Source organism: Zeus faber (assembly GCF_960531495.2).
Source record: "Zeus faber genome assembly, chromosome: 2".
Taxonomy (NCBI): Eukaryota; Metazoa; Chordata; class Actinopteri; order Zeiformes; family Zeidae; genus Zeus; species Zeus faber.
In genome coordinates this window covers 42945736-42969696 of record NC_137189.1, presented here as the reverse complement: position 1 = coordinate 42969696, position 23961 = coordinate 42945736, and the positions used below count along the sequence as shown (strand labels likewise).

At 43.6% G+C, this 23961-nt stretch overlaps 1 protein-coding gene across 1 annotated transcript in view; it reads left to right on the top strand.

Annotated features, from left to right (window-relative positions):
- The window catches only part of ncam2 (neural cell adhesion molecule 2), a 367688-nt gene that overhangs the window by 224498 nt on the left and 119229 nt on the right, over positions 1 to 23961 (top strand). The window contains exons 2-3 of the mRNA XM_080024174.1: positions 5547 to 5621; positions 17504 to 17710. Coding sequence (XP_079880300.1) covers positions 5547 to 5621; positions 17504 to 17710 — 282 coding nt within the window. The remainder of the gene's footprint in view (positions 1 to 5546; positions 5622 to 17503; positions 17711 to 23961) is intronic.

Sequence of the window (23961 nt, the reverse complement as noted above, 5' to 3'; positions counted from 1 at the left end):
TTCGAAAGTGGAGAATCAGAGCTTCCAAACAAGGTGTCACTTGTGCAAATCAAGCAAATATGTTTAAAGCTATGACTTGTTAATGACAAGGGTGTGGCAAACCGTGTTTCTGAGATAATCACCTGCAAAGTTTTATCCACATCAGATTCATTAAGCCAGCTCCCAGAATGCAAATGGCTTTGGTGGACAAACAAAGACTCCTGGCTAATTCAAATACTGCTCAATGGACCAATCACGTACAGCTCAACGACACTCAACTCATTTTGTTCTTAAGAAAAGCTAACAGTAAGAATACATATGTTTAATTAAAGTGGAATTATTTTGGAGTTTAAAAGTACGGACAACACAACAAAATGTAGAGTCGGAACGGTTTCACATTGTGACTTCATATCACATGGAATATGGATGAATGATCTTCACCTGGATGCTCGCTTTAAAGGAAACAATCAATCAGAGTTGTTCAGCGCTGTTCTGCGTCTCGTAAGTGAACTGCGTTTCCCCATGTAATCCTAACGGGAATATTTAACTTCCCGGTTTAACATTTTTCTACTATTTATATATCAAACTCGGTTTTGAAAATACATTGAGAGAAAAAAAAACCCACAAAGGAACACGAATCTGGAAAAATCGAATTTTCCTTCAAGACAGGGTTTTTTCAACTTATTTGGCTGCTCCTGGCCATTTTAGAAATGTACGAGATGGCGGCTTTTTCTGTGCTGGGACACAGATTGGATTCAGCAGCGCTGTCGTTCTCTGTGTCGCTGTCAGAGAACTGACTATCATCGCGGAAAATGAAGTCCAGTACGCGCTGCTTACACTGACTTAGATCTATCGCACTGGTCAGATTAAGGTCTGTGATATGATTTTGATCTTCCTCCACAAGCTTCTCGTAATCCATAACAGCAAGCAGACGAAAGTTTCCACAGACAAGCGAGACCGGATCCTCATCTTGTTTACAGAAGTGACATCAGCACTTCTTCTGCGACGGTACACGTCCGTACACACCCCCTTCCACAATGATGTCTCCTTGTTTGTGTAAAAGTAGTACGATATAAAGGTTGACATCACATGGAATATGAAGGTATGATCTGCACCTGGACGGTTAGTTTCAAGGAAACCATCGATCGGTGTTGTTCAGCGCTGTTCAGCGTTGTTCAAGTGAACTGTGTTTCCCCATGTAATCGGGAATATTTAACTCGACGGTTTAACATTATTCAACTATTTATAAATCAAACTCGGTTTTGAAAATACGTTGAGAGAAAAAACACATGAACATGAATCTGGAAAAATGTAATTTTCCTTCAAGAAAGGTTTTTTCAACTTGTTTGGATGCTCCTGGCGATTTAAAAAATGCGCGAGATAGCGGATTTTGCGGGTCACATATTAAACAATTAGAGCTTCAAATTACCATTTTGACTTATACTGTATGTTGTTAATTATTATTACTACCAACTCTCAAAACACAATATATTCATAACAATTAAAGCTGAAATAAAACATGCGATTACATACTACTGATGCTGATTGGCTGATTCAAAAAGGGTCACGGTCACATGGGAGTTCAAAGGTCAATTCCTGTTGTTTATTTCCTGTTGCATTTTAAACAACCTCTAAGTGGAACAAAATCACATCAAATTAATTTCAATATTAACGCGACAATGGAAGTCTCCTCCTCTTCCTCTTCCTCTTCTTCTCTGTTTTTATTCATTTGAAAAAGGGTCAATGAACATTAATCAACATTCAAACGAATACAAATGTACCTGAGTTAGCCAAAATGCTAGTTTTCATCAGTCCCTTTGGTTGCTGGGCATCCTAAAAATAATTCAAAATGGACAATTGTTAAAAACATACAGCACTGTGATTAAAAGCATATACAATACAGTTAGACAACATAAGCGAATAACATCCAAGAGCAGATGTGTTAAAGGTCGTGTTTAATGTGGATAAAAACAGCATCAGTGTTGACATTGTTGGTTCTTAATACTCAATTTCTTAACATTACACTTACATGAATACTAGGATGGGGACTCTCTCATTGCTCATGGTACTGAATTCCATTGATGTGATGCTGTGAAGGGAGAGACGGCCTGGCCCAATGCAGGGTTTTTTTCCGAGTGGGATTGTGCGTTCGCCCCCAAGCGGCACCTCTAGTCGCTCTGTTTGTGGTAGATTTGAACATGATGAAGCCCAACAGAGGAGGAGGAGCTAAACCATGCATAATCTTATAAACCAGGCCGACATTTTTGTATTTGATGAGGTTCTCCCAGTTAAGCAGATTATACTTCTTAAAAGTATGGCAATGATGAAGACTGAATGACTTCATGTCTAAAGTGCTTCTTTGTATAATGATTTGAGTGGTTTCAAGGCTGTGGAGTGCATGTTAGATCCACTTATCAGACAACAGGTGATGTGGCAGAGAATCGTTGAGTGGAAGTATCTAAGCTGCCTCACTAAATAGGAAGTGTCTGGTAAACCCTAAATTTGCCAAACTTTACTTTGTAGAAGCTTTTATATGTGGGTTTCGAAAGCCCAGGTTTGAATCGATGTGTACTCCTAAATATTTGTATTCTGAGACAACTTTGAATCTCTCTCCTGAGATGAGAATATCTTGCTCTACATCCACGCTGTGGCCTTGTGGAGAAAAACATACAAACTTTTTTCGACACATTCAGTTGCAAACAACATGAAAACAAAATAACTCTATCATCAGCATACATTACGAAATCACATTGTCCACACACAGAAGACAGTTCATTAACGTACATAGGACGTACCCCATCCTGAATAGGATGGGGCCCAGTGTAGAGCCCTGCAGGGCGCCAGTTGATAGACAAAGGGGGTTCGTTTTCATAATTATCGATTTTGACAAGTTGGGAGTGGAACGAGAGGAAGGATATGATATGGTTGTAAAACTCTGTGGAGAAATTGAAGTTGAGGAGCTTCTGCAGTAGGATGTATTGATTAACAGCGTTGAATGCTTTCAGTGAATCAAGGAACAGGGCCACTGCAAACCCGCCTTTGTCCATTGATACCTTAACTATGTCTGTGAAGTAGCAAGTAGCTGTTTCTGTCGAATAATCAGCTCTGAATCCAATTTGCATTGGAGGGGAAAGGAGCTGTTGTTGAGATGGTCAATGAGTTGTTTGGCAAACCAGTTTTACAAATACCCTCAATACTTTGTGTCAGATACTGAGGGGCCTGTCGTTAGGGATCAGTAAAGGGTCATCACCTTTGAGTATAGGAGCCACAACGGCAGGCTTACATGAGTAAGGAAACCTCCCTCGACCCAATGAAGTATAAATGATATGCGTTAGCGGGTTAACTATTGAGGAATTGATCTCTCTTCCTTCTAGTTCTTCTTGTTCTTCTTCTTGTTCTTCTTGTTTTTGTTCTTCTTGTTCTTCTTGTTCTTGTTCTTCTTCTTGTTCTTCTTCTTGTTCTTCTTCTTCTTGTCCTTGTTGTTCTTCTTCTTCTTGTTGTTCTTGTTCTTCTTGTTCTTGTCCTTGTTGTTGTTGTTGTTGTTGTTGTTGTTGTTGTTGTTGTTGTTGTTGTTGTTGTTGTTCTTCTTCTTCTTCTTCTTCTTCTATGGATAATACGTCAATCATTTTGTTGGTTCCAGTGGCTCTAATCTGGCAGCCTTGGTCTGTTCTATTCATTGAAAATGATCAATTACAGAAAAAGTATTCAAATAAAGTTTGGGATCCAAATCTGTATCAGTAGTGAAAATAAGTCAGTCAACCGTCGCCATCATCCTGTAATATGAGGAATTCTTCCTCTGTCGTTCCAAAAATGCGAGTCCTCCCCCGGTGCTAACTTCCCTCCTTTGACAGTTTTAACCAAGCCCATCCGAGAGCGTTAGCCACAAAAGGTTGGTTTTGGATAAGCGATCTGTCATTAATCCCTGACCGGCTGGAGGAGTCAGGGCAGGCTGTTCCTATAGGCGACATGGGCGATTTTATTTTACTCTGTTTCCTTATGGAACGAAACAAGCACCTTGTGATATGGGGACACTTTCATACAGTTTGCCTAGAGCGGCAAAATGGCTAGAGCCGGCCCTGGCAGGAATGTGACCTTGAAGAGCCGCGGGCCATTGAGAGGTTCCCCTTTTCCACCAGTTTATTTTTTCATTTTTCTCCGATTATTTTATTTTTTGGGGGTCATTAGGTGGAATGAATGTGCCAAGGACATTTTCACCCAGCCCTCGTCCTTCAGTCCCTGGCAGGCTCCTGATTAATAGCGCTTGTGTTAGGCGCTCAATGGGAGAGCGTGGTGTAAGAAGTCTTTTTCACAGCGGCGCTGTTGCATGAAAGAAAGGAGTTCAGGAGTTCTTCACTCGAGCCTCTTCTGACTTCAGGCGCCCACCCCTTTGAAAAACATGGTCTAATGCGCAAAAGCGGCATTGTGAGAAATGATTAAAAATTCGGAAATTGACAAAAAGTATTGTGTTATCTCTCAGAGCAAGCGGTCCTGGAGCTTTGTGCAGCAAAAGACGTGTTGTTAGTTTTTTTTTACAATAAAGGAAAATACCAGACAGCAAATTTGTTAAAAAATTAAAAAAAAAAAAAGTTATTTTTATATGAATTCACAAGCAGAAATTGAGAGAGATCTGAAAATCCTGTACTTGAGTAAGAGTATTGCTGCTGCAGAGAAAATGACTGGAGTAGGTGTGCATAATGGGTTTACTAAAAGATTTCTATGTTGATGACTTATTGAGGTACTTTTTTCCGCCCTGTGCACTTGGGGAAACACAATCTTTTTGAGCTGACATTTGTAAATAACGTAGACAAACACAATGTGAACCAAAATGCTGCATACAGACCTCAGCATAGACACAGACATGATTTGCTTTGAACAAATGAAATATTTTTCACGTGATTTTTTTTTTTCACAGGATTTTAAATATGTATTTTGTAACTATCGTCAGGATGGCCATAGAGGAGTGTAATATTCGGAGAGAAAATAACTCAAAGTAAAAGTGCCGAATTTCAGTTAAACTCAAATACTCAATAAAGCTTTGTTACAGGTACAACTAACGGGCGCTCTCTCAGTCACACTCTAAACCAAAGAAGCTAACTGTGTTGGCTCAATGCATGGCTGCAGAGGGCGTCAACTAGCCTTGCTCCTGTGAAATGTGAATTTTAATATATACCTCACAATCAAAAAAGAAGGAAATGGAAGAAGTCAAGCATGTAAAATGTATTTAATAGGGATGGGTATCGGGCAGAATCGCGTGATTCGACTCCATATATCAAATCCGATATCGATGAGACGGCTCACAATACAATTCTATATCTATCGATATACTGACAATTTATAGAGGATGAAAACTGCTGCCAACTTTTTCGCTCGACTGCTCGTAGTTTGTAACTACTTACTTTCCGCCTCTGTTCACATGGAATAATGAAGGTTTTTACTTTTATGTTTGTCATTTTCCAGTATTTATGTTGTGTTATTTTGCGCTTGGCTCCAAAAAGGATTTCTACCTCCTTTTTTTGCCACTCTAATCACACTTTGATTCTCTCCCTTTCTCTCTCCTTCTCTGACAGCCACTCTCCAGGTATCCATATCTCTAAACAAAGTGGAGTTAAGTGTTGGAGAGTCAAAGTTTTTCATCTGCACAGGTGAGATAACCCCATCCTGTGTGTGCGCTTTCCATGGGATTAACTGTGCGTGCGTGCGTGTGTAGTGCACGTGTGTGTGTAGTGCACGTTTGTGTAGTGCACGTGTGTGTGTAGTGCACGTGTGTGTGTAGTGCACGTGTGGGTCTCTTCACAGGGGTGAGATAACGCCAGCGAAACAACCAGGCACTTACTTATGTAGCTGAGTCACATTTGGGCTGTTTTTACATCATCTCACTTGACAGAGCCGTTTAAGAGGAGTAGCTTCCTCCAGGCGCGGCTTAAAAACTAGATTCGGTTTGTTAGCGGTAAACACGGGCGCTGACGTGCACGCTGGATCGCTGACGTGCACGCTGTGATTTGCCAACACGGGCTCACAGTTTGATCTCGCCATGAACTGGATGTTTGGATTTTAGGAAGGAGTACCGCTCAGAACTTTGACTTAAGTAAAAAGTACGAATAACCTTGACACAAAATGACTCTATCAAAAGTGAAAGGGGTGATAATAGTAGTGATGTTGGAGATATTTTTTGGACAAATACCTCAATATTGATAATTTCATGATATTTATGGGGATGTCTTTTGGTGCTCACACAAAAAATGTTTGGGAACTTGGTAGAACTTGGTATTGATATTATAGCGCTATGTCACCCAGGTGTAGTTTCTCCCCTCTCCACAATGTCCCATCAGTATTAAGTGAAATGCAATGTTTACCTGCTGGGATTCAGTCCAATTCACAGTTCAAAGACAACACGATAACCAAAATCCCAGAGGATACCCTGGTTTCATGACGATATCAGTGTACACATGTGAGTTTGCATCAAGGCTATGCCAGAACCTTCCCCACCCATAGTCTGGGACCCCGTCCTTGATCTCCATCCTCCACACGAAGGATCCAGGTATGCCGAGACCTGATTCCAGAGCCAGGAGGGAGGGTCTCTGGCCAAGCCTCCATCCATCTCCCACCCTCAGGCATTTACTATCCTTCCAGTTCACCATGGCACAGAGCGTAAAAGCCAGGGTGGAAGGACCCCTGGGGAGCAGAAATAGTGGCCATTGCCTGGGGGGGATGAATAGGCAACGGACAGAAGAGCTAACAGGAATGGAATGTACCGACAAAGGCAAAGGCACTGGAGAAGCAGGACTCAAAGGGACGGGAGGTGGATGGGAGACGGCGGATGGATGGCGTACAGCCAAGAGTGCTTACGGCCGGCTCGGAAGAGATTGGAAAGGAGGCGAGGAGAGAAGCGCAGGGAGGCACAAAGGGAGGCTTTAGAAGTCAAACAGCAGTGAATCCTCAAGAGAAGCACAGGCACATTTTGCCGCAGGTTTGGCATTGGGAGTATGAGCTCGGCTTTCCTACCTTAGTGTTATATTTCCGCCTCCGCAAAGGATGGCGTTATGCGGAGCCTTAATGTGTGCCATTGTCCACATGCTGTCTCCAGGTGTAGTCCCCGCCAAAACCACAGGGACATCGGTTTTTACCTTAAAACGAATGGGTCAGAGTTTGGGAAACAGGTTCAGATTGAATTAATATGGACGGGATGAACGGGGGAACATCCGTTCTCTCTCTTCAGATCGACCTGGACAGTCTGGACATTTTCCCATGACCACGACTGGGACCAGCTCTTTGATATCTTTGCTGATGTGTTGAGGACATGGTTTACATTGGGATTTGGGCTGGGTGGTGGATGACACTAATTAAAATTTGAACTTTTAAAATGTTTTAAAAAATTTTAATTTTATATATAACTTTTAAGTAAGTATGTTTTTAGATACAGTTTTAAACATCTGGAAGAATCTCTATGTATAATGATGCAGTTTAATTATCAGCACGCCTATTGTGATAGATAGATAGATAGATAGATAGATAGATAGATAGATAGATAGATAGATAGATAGATAGATAGATAGATAGATAGATAGATGGATAGATAGATAGATAGATAGATAGATAGATAGATAGATAGATAGATAGATACAAAGCCTGGTGATTTTCAACAAAATGCTTGACACTATTTTTTAGGAAATCGAATTAAAATGGTCTGATTGGCATTTTTCTTTCAGATGTTTCCAGGATTGTTTAAAATCTGAATGACTTGTAAAAAAAAATGGGGGTGATTTTTTCTGCAGCATATTTCTATTATATATTTCCAGAAAAAAATATACTGTACGTGTTTCATACTCGTTTTTCAATAAGCCTTTTATCTTCTGTCGCTGGAGCGCGTGGCATGTTACCTACTGATTAGATTTCTGCTTTTCAAAGGGAACGCAAGGCCGGTCCCTTCAACAGAAGTCAGCTTTTCTTTTCTTTTCATTTCCTCCTGCTACTGAATAATAATAACGTGTGTGCTGACATATTGCGAAGCGCTCTTCTGCGAAGGTGTTTTCGGAGAGATATTTGAATTTAGAGCGTCACATTGCACTTAGACTGGAAACAATATTATACAGTGTACATAATACAGTTTGTCGAGGCAGACTCAAAATGAATAACAATAAGTGAAAAACAGGACACAGGAAGCTGCAGAAAGGGAGATCAACAGAGAAGAAGAAATCTGTAGGATTTGGAGCTCGGTCAAATGTCTGAACAGCTAATGTCCACCCATCAGGTGAGATCTTCCAAGTCCAACGATAGTTGGGTTAAAAGCGCCGTGCTTAGTTTTACCTCACAGGGTTCACCATATTTGTGACACCTCTTGTGTTATGTTTCATTTAGTGGGTCTCTACCCTGCTGATTTGACCTGGAAACAGGCGTCTCATTGTTCGTCTAGTTTTACGTGGGCTGGTATAGTAGGTCCGCTTAAAAGTGAACTAATTAATCGTTTTGAACAAATCATTCTCAGAATCGAAACACATCGGGTCTGCAGTGATACGATCAAACTTTCCACTCCAAATACTTTTGCCACCGTCTCTTCTATCAAATGGCAACGTAAACATTAAAATCTTAATTCATATCAGTCTAAACAGCAGAGTGACAAATCTATCTGTATATGATTCACAAGGAACAAATCACTCAAAGGAGTCAGTTTCCCACCACATCCCCTCCATCCATCTCTCTGGAGGATTAAATCCATTACCGCTATACTTCACTGCAGACTCTGACACTCCAAACTCAACTCTCGTCCTACTAAAAAGTCACTCCGGATTGAGAAATGTTTCATGAAGGTATGATTTATTTGCATTTATCCCCATTAGATTTTAACATTTATGAATAAATATATGTCCATCATTTTGTCAAACAGCCTGTGACATCCATGACATTGTTCTGAATTGAAAATGCCAAAGCAGAAGTTGAATTACAACTAAGGAGACCCTCAAGGAACACTGGTGAGAGGGGGAAAAAAATGCCTTTTTCCTGCTCACTTAAAAGGGACCTATTATGCTTTTCCTTATTTTCTGTCATATATATACTGTTACAATGTCAGATGTTCATATAAGATGTGGCCAAAGTGTCAAATGATGAGGTAAACTATTGATGAAGTAATCCCTGTGAGAAAAAGCTCACGCTTCAGACTGCTCAGAACGCCACGTTTCCAACATTTTTTTCTACTTTTGGCACGGAGCTGATGTCCACTTGTGACAGATTTCTTTATATGGTCGTCTGCCCGAGGCACAGCATGTCTAGGAAGAAAAGGGACGAGCCCGCCTAGGTCTCTAAAAAATAATTGATCTCCTCTAAGGTGTCAAATTTGAGCCGGCAAATCTCCGCAGCCCGCTCCCCAGCAGTGCCCATATGCCCTATGTCTCCACATTCAAAACATTTCATGGTCCCGCATGGTCCTGAAAAAAGTCAATAACTTCATGGTAACTTCAACTTCACTTCACAAATCGGAAATGATAAATGACAAAATCGACGACAACGAATATCCCATTTTCTCATGTTCTATTTTTTTTACTTCAGAACAAAATTAAAACAATGAAAAGCAGCCCATTATATTTTTTCTGATTTTGGATTTGTAAACGAACAATGAAAGAACAGGTCGTTATTGGTGTGGTGTGGCTCCGACTAATCAGCTGCAACGGGCTGATCGGCTGAGTCAGAACAGCTGCGCCGGTGCGGGACGAAGCCTGTGCTGTAGCCTGCAGACCCTGCCTTAACCACACCCTACGGCTACGGCTACCACCATCTGTGCCCCCGGCCTATGGATCACCTTGAACTTAAAGGGCTGAAGAGCCAGGTGCCAACAGGTGATCCACGTGTTGGTATTCTTCATGGGGTAGAGCCACTCATTGCAGTGGCTCCACCCCATGAAGAATTGGGACCATGCCCCACTGCAGGCGTGGTCTGAACAGAGGGTGAAAGGGTATCCCAGGAGCTAATACCAGAGGGTGCTGACGGCCCACATAATGTCCAGACACTCCTTCTCGACTGTGCTGTACCTCCCGTTTGAAGAGCAGATGTACAGCACTGGTCGGTCAGCCCCCTCCACCTGCTGGGACAACACTGCCCCCAGCTCTCTGTCTAACACGTCAGTCTGCAAGCAGAAAGCGAAATAATAGTTGTAGTAAATAGCTGTGTAAACAGCACTGGCTTCCCACAGAGAGCTCATTTTACTTTCTCAAACACCTGCTAGCACTTCTCCGTCCACTGGAACGGATCTGACGTACCCTTTCGAGTTAAATCAGACAAAGAGCTGGTCAGCTCTGAAAAGTCGACTATAACCTTCTGTAATAGGCTGCCAGCCCCAAGAACTGCTTTACCTCTTTCTTTGTCTTCGGCCTCGAACTGTTCGCAACCGCCGCCCTTTTATCTCTCTGGGGTCAGACCTTTCCTCTACCCAAGTAGTACCCCAGATACCTTACCTCCCTTGGCCCAATCGCACACTTCTTAGGGTTGACGGTGAGACCCTCAGGGACTCTATTACTGCACCCATATGCAGCATGTGCCGCTCCCAGCTGTCGTCATGAATAATTATGTCACCGAGGTAGGCTGTGGCATATGCTGCATGCAGACTCAGGACCTGGTCCATGAGTCTCTGATAGGTGGCTGTGGCTCTGAACAACCAGAACGTAAGCGTGACAAACTGGTACAACCCCTGCGGAGTGGAGAAAGCCGATTTTTCCTTGGACTCTGGAGACAAGGTAATCTGCCAGTATCCCTTGGTCAAATCCAGTGTCGTGAAAAACTGAGCTGTGCCCGAAGGAGTGTAGGTACATGTCAAATTTCAACACCGCGTTCACCTTTCACCTTTTTGGGGACCGGGCGGAAGGGGAGGAGGGTATCCTGCGGCACCCTCAGCAGCTGGTTGGTGAGTCGCCCTGGGAACCCTGGGCGCCAAGAAGAGTCGAGGTCCTGCTGGCTCCTCCGTTGGTCCTGGGGACAGACCTCACGCCGGCTCCCGTTGGTATGCTGCCATGTTGCCATACATCGCCGCGTAGTCCTCCGGCAGCATGATCCCCGCATACAGGCTGGTGGGACGTGGCAGCAGACCCACTGGGCGGTCCTGGTCCAGGGCCACAAGGTCGACGTTCTGGTCCGGGGACCATTCCTCAGTTCGCAGTCACCTCCACGCCGCGTCCTGCAGGTATTGGGCATGAGCGAAGGGGCGGCCCGAGGTGGCATCCAGTCCAGTCCCAACAACCACAGGCGGTTCCCCTCCGTGGCCTCCCTACATATGCAGGACCGCCCTCCTAACGGCGTGGTAGTCCCGGCAGCTGGATGTCGTACGTAAGTAAGCCGTACACCGCTTGTTGCACCTCCCCGTCAGCAAGTGGAGCAGGCACAGCGATCTCTCCTCGGTGCTTCACCGGGTCGCCTGCACAGTCATCTTGAACGTGGCAAGGAACGCCTCAGCATTGTCAGCCCCCGTTATCTTCTGTAGACTGGTGTGCAGAAGAGGGGCAGCCGGACATTCCTCGCCCTGGATCCACCGCCAAGTCCGTTCTGCAATCTGATCCGCAGGCTCTGGGATCCTGCACCATGCACTCTCACTCCAAGACAAACAACACATAAGAAAACTCTCCCAGCCGACTCTGACCAATTATTAAGTTAATTATTGAGTTATCTCGACGACAACCCCTGCTTCGTCCGACGACTGGGCAGTTGATATGGGGTGCCAAAGACAATGCACGTCTTCAGCAGCTTTTCATTCCCATATTACCCACTCCATTATTCATATAAATGGTATTGATAAAATTGATTTTATGTCCATCAGTTGCTCAAGTAAATGGCTTTGACGTTCTAACTTGAAGGTTTTTTACACCATTTTTGTGAACTTAGCTATCCGGCTAGTCTGATTCGGGAAAAAAAGGCTATATTTCCGCAGATTCGATTTTTGAACAAATTATTTTCACAGCTGGATTGTGTCTGAAGACTTTAGCTCGGGTTTCAGAAATGTATTCCCGTATGTGGTCTGAATCTAAGCCTTAAATTCTGAATTTGCTTTATATAATGGGCTCTTTTCACTGTGAATCATGCAGAGCAACTCTAGTGGAGTCCAAGAATAAAAATATAGACCTGGAAATGAACAAAACAGGTCCCCTTTAAGTGCTGTACAATAATTTGGTATTAAATCCCTTGGCAAGAGGAAGCAATTTATGAAGTGACATGGCAAAGGGAGTATCATGGAAAGGTTTCCATACGTAAATTCAGGCATCACTTAAAGATACTGGGTGAAAGGGGAAGTGTCTGAGAAGCTCGGAGAAATCAGGCTTGGGCTCCTATTGAGTATTTTCATACAGAGACTCGGTAGTATTTTCCTTCACACACCCATCCAGCTGTCGTTTTTATTTATTTTTTTATTTCACGTGTTTCTCGAGTGTGCTGTCATGCTACAAGGATATTAACATTTGTAGGCTGTCTCCTTTGTCAAGGCCGTGGAATTGATAACTTAGAATAGATGTGCTTCAGAATCGCTTGGAGCGTAGAATAGCTGTAGAAGTGATAGTTTTAGTGAGCAGATGCCGCCGGGAGCATTACAGAGTCATCAGCTCAATGCTGCGACTCAGATGGTCTGCGTGACTCATGCTGCTAACGGTCATGCACCACGGAGGAGAAAAGAAAAAAGGCAGAGTGATGCGATGAAGAAATCTGGCCGGAGTTGTGTAAAGCTTATTCTGTGGAATGAATATACATTTGACTGTGGATTCATCAAGCCAGGAAGTTGACTGGGTTGTTCACAGGTCATGATCGAACACTAATGGAGACAAAAGGAATTCGACCTTTCAACTTATTACATGGTTCTGTGGAATACTCTATTCTTCTTGGTCAATATTGGTAGTCAGTTATTTGTGAATAATGACTGATGTCTGCTCGACCTGCGAATGTTAAGTATTGGTGACCAAAGGACCAACGATCCAATCTGGTCCCCAGTGACTTTGGCCTTTCTCTTCTTCACTGTATGTCATTCTGGTGGGAGCAAATCCAAGGCATGAGTGCATTCATTCTTTCCTTGCTTCCTTACTCACATTGGGTTCCAAATACTTTGGTTTGGAATTTGCCTGGATAGCATCTCTGTTTCTCTCTTCACAAGTAGATAAGTCATCATACAACCAAGTCTAATGCCAGCACTGGGTTATGGAGATATCCTGTACACCCTTGTGCTATTCGATTCACTACTGGGAGCAACACTCACACTCACCATCAGTAATCATAAGAAAAAGATCCATTTTTTTTATTACGTTTGTTTGAACATACAAGGCCTTGCCGGCAAATATGCCTGAATATCGGAACATCTTCAAGTTGGACACAAGATCCCACGATTCATTGGCCATTGAAAGTTCCTCAACAAATGGTGAACTTGGGAAGACTTCACCACTGGCATGAAGGGCCAAGTAACTTGAAGCTATAGTTAGGTTTGATTAAAGGGTTAGGGATAGTTGCTCATTCCCCTGGACTACCCCTGGAAATGTTTAAACTCTGATGTTTTTGAACGACACCTGTGACTGTCCTTATCCAGTGACTGTGAACTGTGATTATGTGACGTCTCAATGGGTTGTATTGTTTGCTCTCCGGTGTCTCTGTCAGAGAAGCAATTTAAATCTTGGGCGACACAGTTGATTTAATAAGCCTAAAACAATAATAACAATAACCATCATGGCTGAGAGGAATATAAGTGACCGATTTTGCTGCCTGACTGAAAAGCTTCATTTTGCCACGTCTCCATGGGTCCCCGGTGTCAGGTGCGACTTTTGGAAAACAATACAGCGCTTTCACGGGCAAATGTTAATTGTGCTCCTTGCTGAAGCTTGAATTATTATCACTTAGTTTCCCCACACTCTGGTGGGCACACGGTCCGACTGTGGCAACTGCGCTCTCATTTTGTTCAATGTTCACTACACTGCTTTGTTTGCGCTGCCTCTGTGGTTGATTTGTCGTCCTTGAAAGCAAGCATTACAATGTCCAATGCTGTTAAAAACAATGTTGTAATGATGATAAATGTGAGGCTAAAGTTTTGTTTTCCACCCGAGTGCTTCCAGGTGCAACTTCCAAGGTCCTCTATCAATGGGTACAAAGTTGTGCGCGTCATGTTGGAGGGCGGTTGGTGTAAGGGAAGATGCCTTGCTTAAATGCCTCTGGACTAGTGATGAAAAGTTTGGCTCTTTTTGGCGATTCGGCTCTTTACGAGTGACTCAGTAAAACGACTCTTTCGATTTTCTGACTCTTTCCCCGTTTGATTCAGCTGGTGCAACGAGTCAGAAGAGTAGGTTCGGCTCTGAGTTGTGAATGGAATTCATACAATAATCATTAATTCTGTCAATTTAATTTGTTGGAATTGAAAGTGTAAATTAGTCACATTCAATATTAATCATGCCAAAAACCTTCAGCTTTTATTCTTCAAATTTTTTCACATCCTCAATATTTATTGTCTCCCCCATTCGCTGAGCTCGTTGGGCTGCAGGGCGTGAGCTCCATGTGTGACTCGCGACTCCCGGCTCTCTGGTCTTTTCGTTTACGAATCAAAATTCGAGTCTCGGTGAATGCCTACAGTATGTGTCTGGCTGCAGTAGTGTGACCTCCAATCATCTATTAGAGCTTTCCTAGGTGCCATTACTGTTACCCTATTATCCCAAACAAGCAAACAAGTCTTCTGTGACAGAATTCTGTCACCTTATGACACCTTTTACACCTTTCATCATCCAGCTCCAGGATTCCCCTCACTTCTCATGGGAGAGCTTTCCCTCCAGAGCAGCAGGATCTAACTGATTGATGGATCAAGGAGTGGCCCTTATCCCATAAACTCTTTGTTTGCAGAATTTACTGGTAAACAGGGGAAACATGCAGATAGAGCGTGCAGATGGGGGATAGGTGTAGAGTAGGGGAGGATGCTTTGCTCAAAGGCTTCTGGAAAACATTGGCTTGAGATGAGGTACTTTATTTACATTTTGAGTGGTTGACTCCTTCCTCCCTCTCCATCATGAGGACTTGGGCACTCAATGGCCTTTCAGGCCACAAACCTGATTACCCGATCGGTGTGACCTCCAATCATCTATTATAGCTTTCGCAGGTGTCACTGCAGTTACCGCCATTTCCCCAAATGAGCGACCTCCATGACAAAATTCTGTCACCTTTCCCACCTTTTGTCATCAAGCCCCATGGTTGCCCTATCCCCCTCGCTTCCCCAAGGAGAGAGTCTAACTGATTGATGGGCCAAGGAGTGGGCCTTTGGTGCAAAACCCCTTTGTTCGCAGAATTTATTGGCCAAGGGCACCTGGAGCCCACAGATGGTCCACTCCAGCTCTCTCCAACCAGCCAGATGAGCTCACGTATCGCAGCCTTCATATAATTGCCATTTTAATCAGGGCTCATTCCAACTTTCATCATCTCAACCATATTTTTCCCTTCATGTGTGCGTTTGCTTGTCAGGTACAACACATGCTTGCTTGCATTTGTTTTATTTGCGGCCTGTAAATGAGAGTGAAATTTACAGCCTGCATATGTCGCTGTTCTCCTTGCAGACTTATTAGCTATGTAAATCCAGGATTATGACATAATCGTATAATTTCAGGCCGTCTGTTCTGTCGACAAGTTCCGACAACAACAACATTGGACAGTCCTCAGCTGTTGGCAGGACCAAAGTGGGCGAAAACGTTGAAGATTAGTGTTGTATATCTGTGGCCCTTCCGCTGTCAACATGAGGACTCATTCAAAGATTACTGATGTAGAAAAGGGCGTTAATACAAGGTGTCCCCAACTGACTTCATCGCAGAATGCAGAAGTGTTCATCTGTGCTTTGTTTGGTATGTTGCTTGCATACAAAATCATATGAACTGCGCATTGGAAATAATGCCAGTAGGTAAACACTACATTTAACTTAGTCCTGATTTTACTTTGTGGAGAGGGAAGGAGCTAGGGCTTGCACGACATACTGTATATCAATGCAATATTGATGTTGTGATATGAGACCAACTATTGTCTGGGATTTTGGTTGTCATGTTAAATAATGCAATTTTCTTATCTCCATGAACTGTTCTCAATGTTCTAATCAATGCCTCTACAAGCGTGGTCGTGAAATATCCACACACAAATTATTTTTCCTCAAATATTCCTTGTTTGTGAATATTGTATGAAAGCACCAATAGTCATTCCCAAAATATCGCCATATAACCAATATTGAGTCAATAAAAATAAAAAATAGAGCTATTGAATAATATAGAATATTAAATATTGTGATAGTTGATTCTTTGATGATTGTTGATTCCTCAATCACCCAGCTCCATTGTACAGGACAATAAAGTAGTAAGTAAGTAGGTAGGTCGGTAGATAGGTAGGTAGGTTGGTACTGTAGGTCGGCAGGTAGGTACGTTGGTAGGTAGGTTGGTCAGTAGGTAGCTAGGTTAGTACTATAGGTAGGTAGGTAGGTAAGGTATAATTATGCTTTGTCCCTCCAGCCAAATTTTAGGAATATTTTCTCTCGCAAAAAATATCCACAACACATAGACTAATGCCCCAATTGAGGATTCTCAATATGGGTTTGTCAACTGATTTCCGACTCCAACTCTTTATAAAGCCTTTGAGAAAATAATCTACAAATTGTTTAGTTCTGAATTCTTAACACAGGGCTCATCTGAGCCATTCAGGAATATTTAAATGTGGGAAGTGAACATGATTCAACTCTTGCTGTGAGAGATGCAATGGCCTCAAGCGTTGAAGCCTTGGGCACAGCAGTCAGGATGCCCAGTGGTCAGTAGCACTAACGGTTTATCTGGAAAACCCACCCGTTGAACATGATAATATGTTGAATATAACTCTTCACAACCACAAAGGACATTGTAATGAATGTGATAAGGCTCAAAGGCAAGTTAGGGTTCTGAACTGCAGTGTTGAAGTCAAGGTCACCCAAGACGGAGTTGAGACCGGGTCAAGACTGAGTCCAGACAGGGTCCGGACGCAGGTGAGACAGCGTCAAAATGGAATCGAGACCAGGTCAGGACAAAGCCTTGATCCAGTCAAGACAGAGTCTAGACCCGGTCAAGACCAGGTGAAGTACAAGAAAATTACAGGTCAAGGTCAGATGAAGAGTGGAGGCTGAGTTGAGACCAGGCCAAGACAGAGTCAAGACCAGATCGAGGCCAAGTCAAGACCGGCTTAATTGAATTGAATTGGAATTGAAGATTGAAGATGGAATTTAATCTTGAAATATAAACAGATGGCATTGCTATAAATTAATCTCATTCGATGTTCTGGTTCAATGTAATAAATCACAGATTCACAGATTTGGTCGAGGCCGGTCTTGAAATGATTTGGATTACGCACCCTAAGAGCCTCAGGAGTGTAAGAGTCAAGTCTGAGTCAACACACCGTCGAGTCAGAGTCAGAATGGAGTCTGCATCTCATGCCGCAGTCCGGTTTGTGCCGCTGTGAAACTTAAGAAAGGGGGATTGTGTTGAGATTGCGTTCTTGGCCAAGCTTTAGCTAACTACGTATTACGATCCCTCTCCCCCAGCCATCGGGGAGCCGGTGCGTCTGGAGTGGTTCAACCCGCAGGGGGAGCGCATGGTGGCGTCCCGGCGGGTGGCGCTGCATACCGAGGCGTCACGTTCCCGCCTCATCATCTACAATGCCGTGGTGGAGGACGCCGGCATCTACCGCTGCCAGGCAACCGAGGCCAGCGGCCAGAGCCAGGAGGCCACCGTGGTGCTGGAGATATACCGTGAGTTTATACAATACATACACACACACACACACACACACGTAGACACATGGATGCACATGGAATCTTCATAGATACCTCTTAAATTGATTCAATTCAATTCAAAAGGCCTTTTTGGCATATGGATTATATATTTACATTGCCGAAGCAAATGGAAAACCAAAAAGGTAAATGCTGCGTTGAAAAACAAATATATATATATATATATATATAAATGAGTGAAAATTACCTCTGATCGAAATAGAACATTTTAAACATCGCTGTTCAAATATATATGTATTTATATATATATACAGATATGTTTAGATAACCTAAACAATAAAACGGACAAGTGTAAATAATGCAGTACAAAAATACAAATACAGAGAAGTGGAGATGAGCTAAACTGCAGACATTTTAACGTTGCTGTTAAAAACTGCTTACAGATAAGTGGAGATAATTTTGACATTTGAAAATGCAATTGAAAGTAATTTACAAATATAAATTCAAATAAGGATATCTCTCTCTCACATAGACACACACACACGCAAACACACACACACACACACGCAAACACACACACACGCACACAGACACACACACACACACACACACACACACACACACACACACACACACACACACACAATACACGTTGATAGTTACATGGATGGAATACATACACACAGATATTCTGAAGTGAGCAAAGGTAAACACAAACGCACACACACACATACACACACACACACACACAGGCAAACGCACACACACCCATGCATGCATGCATATAGATTACATACACACATAGGTTCTGAAGCAGGCACCTGAGAGTCCCAGTAATAAAACACATATATATATATATATATATATATATACAGTATATTTGACGGACACACACACACACACACACACACACACACACACACACACACACACACACACACACACACACACACACACACACACACACAAACACTCACAGATATAACCACATAAATGCAGTTTAAATTCTCACAGATAACTTCAAATCATATCAACACGTGCACACACACACACACACACACACACACTGAGAATTAATCTGTCTCCCTCTGCTGCTTCTCCAAAAATTGAACAGTCAAATATCGCCCCCAGACCTTGAAATATGTACTGCGCAAGCCGTCGTCAACCAAGTCAAAATGAAAAATAACAGAGCGGTGTGAACGCAGACGGAGGTGCATTTAAGACAAAAACGCACACATTCAGATTCAATGGCGGATATAAACTGCCCCGTGGGACAAAAACAAAACAAAACAGTCAAAAACACAATAACACAATAACGATAATAACGATATCGGTACATGATATCGGTCCACGTCCTCTGTCGTGCCCCTGCTTAAACCTCAACTTCCCTCACACACCTGTAGTGCTTTCTCTCAATGTTGCCGTCTCTGCGTGACACCAGTGCGCTTGCTATTGTGTTTTGTTGTTTAATGTGTGCGACACTGGCCCCTAGTGGACACGTAGCGTTATACACAAAATACGCCGCGCGAACGGCTTCCGTGCAGACGGAGAAGCAGAATCCAGCCTCTGCTGTCGGTGCAGGTCTGTAACTTTTACGGGTGAACACACAACCTCATGACACACACTCTTAGAAACCCTTCCTGCTGTGTGTGTGTGTGTGTGTGTGTGTGTGTGTGTGTGTGTGTGTGTGTGTGTGTGTGTGTTCCCTCCTGAGGAGGTTCAGACATCCCAGCACATGAGCAGAATACATCACCGTCCTCGCTGTTTGATCAGAACGATATCCAGAGGATTCTCATTCCCCCCCTACACCCTCCACATACACATGGTGTATCCACAACGTGTGTGTGGTAATCTACAATGTCTGTGCGTGTATGTGATTGTCCGTAGTTGTGTTACTGTGTGCGTGTTAATGTGTGTGCTAATCTATAAGGTTTGTGTCTGATAATGTGTGGTTGTGTGTGTGTGTGTGTGTGTGTGTGTGTGTGTGTGTGTGTGTGTGTGAACGTGTGTGTGTGTGTGTGTGTATTCATCCACAATGTGTGTCTGTTAATGTGTGGTTTTGTTAATGTGTGTGTGTTAATCTACAATGTGTGTGTGTGTGTGTGTGTGTGTGTGTGTGTGTGTGTGTGTGTGTGTGTGTGTGTGTGTGTGTGTGTGTGTGTGTTGATGTGTATGTGTCAGTTTGTTTGCTGTGTCTACCACCGGGTGTATCCATTTGTGTGTGTGTGTGTGTGTGTGTGTGTGTGTGTGTGTGTTCATATAGAATGTGTGGTGTGTCTGTAAACGTGCATGTTTGTTAATGGTTTTTTTAATGTGTGTCGGTTTGTTTGCTCTGTCTTCCGCGGGGTATGTGTTATTGAATAATATCGTAGTTAGTTATTAATGCCAATAACTTGCGATAACTCTGGTCTGAAACTCGCACGTCGGACCCCCTCAAAAATAACGATTCCATAATTTGTCTAAACACACACAGACACACACACACACACACACACACACACACACACATACGCTCAATGAGATGTGAAAGGCATTAATATCCTAAGACTTTGATCGGGAGTCTTTCCTCCACTTTAATTAGAGGAGATGTCAGGGTGTGTGGTTTTCATTATCTCACACACTCACACACACACACACACACACACACACACACATACACACACACACACACACACACTCATGCACTTTCACACGTGCACAAAACCACAAAAACTCTTGCACACGTATATGCACATATACAATTTTAAACACGTATACATACCAGCATGTACACACACAAACACACAGTTTTAAACACACACTATACGATTTTAAACACACACACACACATTCACCACTACACTAAAGAACACACACTTTTTTAACACACATCGATTTTATACACATGCACCTACCCGTGCATACACTCAGAAACACAAACACACACACGCACGCACCCACGCACACACACACACACACACACACACACACACACACACATATACATCACACACATTCAGAACCACACTTTCACACTCTCAATTGTACACACACATTATTTTGAACACATACTGTACATACAGATCCATGCACACAGAAACGCACGCACACACATTCAGTGTACTGTACATACAGTACATATGTTCACAACCACATTCCAACGAAAACATACACAATTTTACACTCAAGCGTGATTGCACACGCACACACGCACACACACACACACACACACACACACACACACACACACACACACACACACACACACACACACACACACACACACACACACACTCATGCACACTCATGCACACTCATGCACACTCATGCACACGCAGACATTAGCATGGACATTAGCTCTCCAGATGATTCCCAGTGGTGCGTTTTTCGTTTCTTTTCCTCTTCGTTCCTTTTCTTCCCTCCTTCCATTCTCTTGTTTGCAAACCATTTGAAGACACATCACAGCCTCAATCAAAGCTGCCGCCGCGCCTCCAGAGCCGTTGTTTCCTTGACGACCAGATGTCAGTCCGCCCAGGCGGACAAACACCCGCCTCGGGCCTGGCACCGGCATTTTTTTTTTTTTTGCGGGGGTTGGGGTACGGATAGATCCGCGGGCAGCTGGCGCACGGGAAACTCGCCGGTGCTTGACATGGAACCCGCAGCCTCTCACTGGGAAGGCGCTGGCGTCCTCCTCAGATAAATAATGGAAACCAGCCCTTGTGTTGCAGATCAAAATTGCAAGGCAGCGTGAGTTAATCGAACTCACGCGGCGCCCGCAGAACAGCAGCGCCGTGTTCAGCAGAACACATTTTTGGAGTTTCGCCCCCGAAAAGTGACGGCTATTCGTGACGACGAAAGGCTTGACTCTTTGAGATTCCAACTTCGTTCTCGACGAGCCGCACAGTGAAGAGAGACGCTGAGATTTTCACGCAGGGCGAGCGAGCGAGGACTCCCTGAGCGATGGGCGACGGAAGAGTCGTTTTGGCTCTGGGTTGGGAACGGAATCCTCCCGAGGAGTCGTTTCATTCTGTCGGCGTAAATCCCTCGCATTCAATATCAATTACACGGGAGCTGTTTTAGCGCCGGGCTTTAATTCAGTCCTCTGTAATTATTTCAGTTTGTGACGATTCGCTCTCTCGCCCGCTCTTTTGCCAGAGCGGCTCCTGAGTCGTTTAAAAGATTTGTTCATCACGAAATAAATCGTTTGCGATGAACGAATCCTCCAGTCCTCGAGTCTTGCATCGCTAGGTGTTAGTGGGCCATACTAATAAGTTCCATGGGTTTGTGACGCTTTTTGGTGGTTGACAGGGTAGTGGCGTGCCGTGGGACTCTTTCGTTGTTAAAAGCAGACAGCGCTGGGTAAAAAAAGGTTGGGAAACACCGATCTACACTACACAACCGCTAATAACCCGTTTTAATCGAGTCAAACAGTTTTCGTTGGGCCGTCTCGCGAAACAGTCGAGTCCTTGAGATTTTTTTCCTCAAATTCAAAGCGATTGAGCCAAATTAATTCCTCAAAGTAATCTTCGACGCTGGAGATAACTATTTTGAGCCGGTTGACTAAAATGAGTTTGCTCTCGCCCAAAGGGCACGATTTTCTATCAGCCGGAAAAGACGGGCGCGTGACACTGGCATGACGATATCAAAGCTCCTCCGATGTCTGGGCAGGACTTGGTGCTCTGACTCCTCGCCTACAGTTCAGTGGATATACTGTACTTTACTTGTACAATTACTCAAAAATATAAAACCAGTATTTTTACTGAGCTGCACGTGAAGAGCTGGATCTCCAAAACGAAACAAACTTCTCATCACTAATGCCCATTGCACATTATTGCCACGCTGCAGCTACTACCCCTGCGTAATCACTTTAATATTACTGTTGCATAGTGCAACATAGTGTTGACAGTGTCGATGGATGTGTGCATGTTATTTTTATTCTCTTAATCTCCTTCCTCTCTTGACTTTCTCTCATGCTGTGACACCTGCATTTTGAAAGTGCTATCTTATAATCTAATCTTACCTTAATACGTCTGTTAAATTGAAATACCCGCTGCAGACACATACTGTATCTGCTGTATATATCAGAGGATTTCAAATGTGAAGCGGCTGAATTACAGAAATTAATCACGTTTTCTGCCCATGCATCCTCTCAACGGAAATACATTTTGCCATGCCTGCTACGTGTGATGTATTCATATTTACAGCTACAGCCATTTGCGGAGATAATTTGGCACAAGTCTCCTTCCTGGATCCCAGCAACACCCGACGCCGCCTGTGTCTGTCTCAGCTGAAAGGGCTCTTGGGAAATTGGCTCGTCACCATATTTGACAGTCGTCCTGGTGGTGATGTGCGGGCAAAAGGGCGGAAGAGAAACTCCCCGAGCGAGTGCCGGGCGCGTTCCCTCCCAATTCGCCGGTGTCAGGTGCGCGACGGAGTGTCGCCGGCGAAAAAAAAACATGTTTTCCTTTTTACTGAATCCCTCGTAAGGAAGCGTGACCGTGGAAGGAGACAGGAAATGAAAACAAGCTGAGCGACGAAGGCCGACGTCTTTGAATTAAAAAACTCCTTCTGGAAAAAAAAACGAAGGGGGGTGAGGGGGCATAGATCTTGAAAAAGGCGAGGGTAACAGAGGAAGTGTAGTGATAAAAATGAATGATGGTCCTTCCCGGAAGCTCACGGAGACGCTGGCATTCCGGACACGTTCGCCACTCAGCGAGGGGGAAACTTGTTTTTGGAAGGAGAGGCATAAATCACACACACCGCCAAATGCTAATGCTAGCGCTGGAGCCGAGCGAACAGGACGGAACGCAAACAAACGGGGGCCGTATTCGGATTTGATTTATTTACACCAACGCCCATGCGCCCCAAGGATGCCGGCGGTGAGCACTTTACCACAGGGTCGGGGTCCTCATGAGGACTCTATTGTGCTTTCGAGTGGCCACGCTCGGATTGCGGACTTAATTATCAGACCTTTGTTGAACCCAGACGCGAAAATGATGCAGTTGGTGATTGCACAAGCGTTTCGTTCATTGTTTTTCCTCCCCTTTGTTCCCTCGCTCGGATCACATTTTCCTCATTCTGCGTCCCAGAAAAGCTCTCTCTACCCGTCAAAGCAAAGATTTTCATTTTTCCTCGAGTGGTATACTGTGAGGGGGAGTTGCCATTGATTTTTTTGTTCATCCCCCTTTTGCATTTTTAGTTTCCCAGTTCACAAATATATATATATATATATATATATATGTATATATATATATATATATATATATATAAATATAAATAAACCGTGCCAT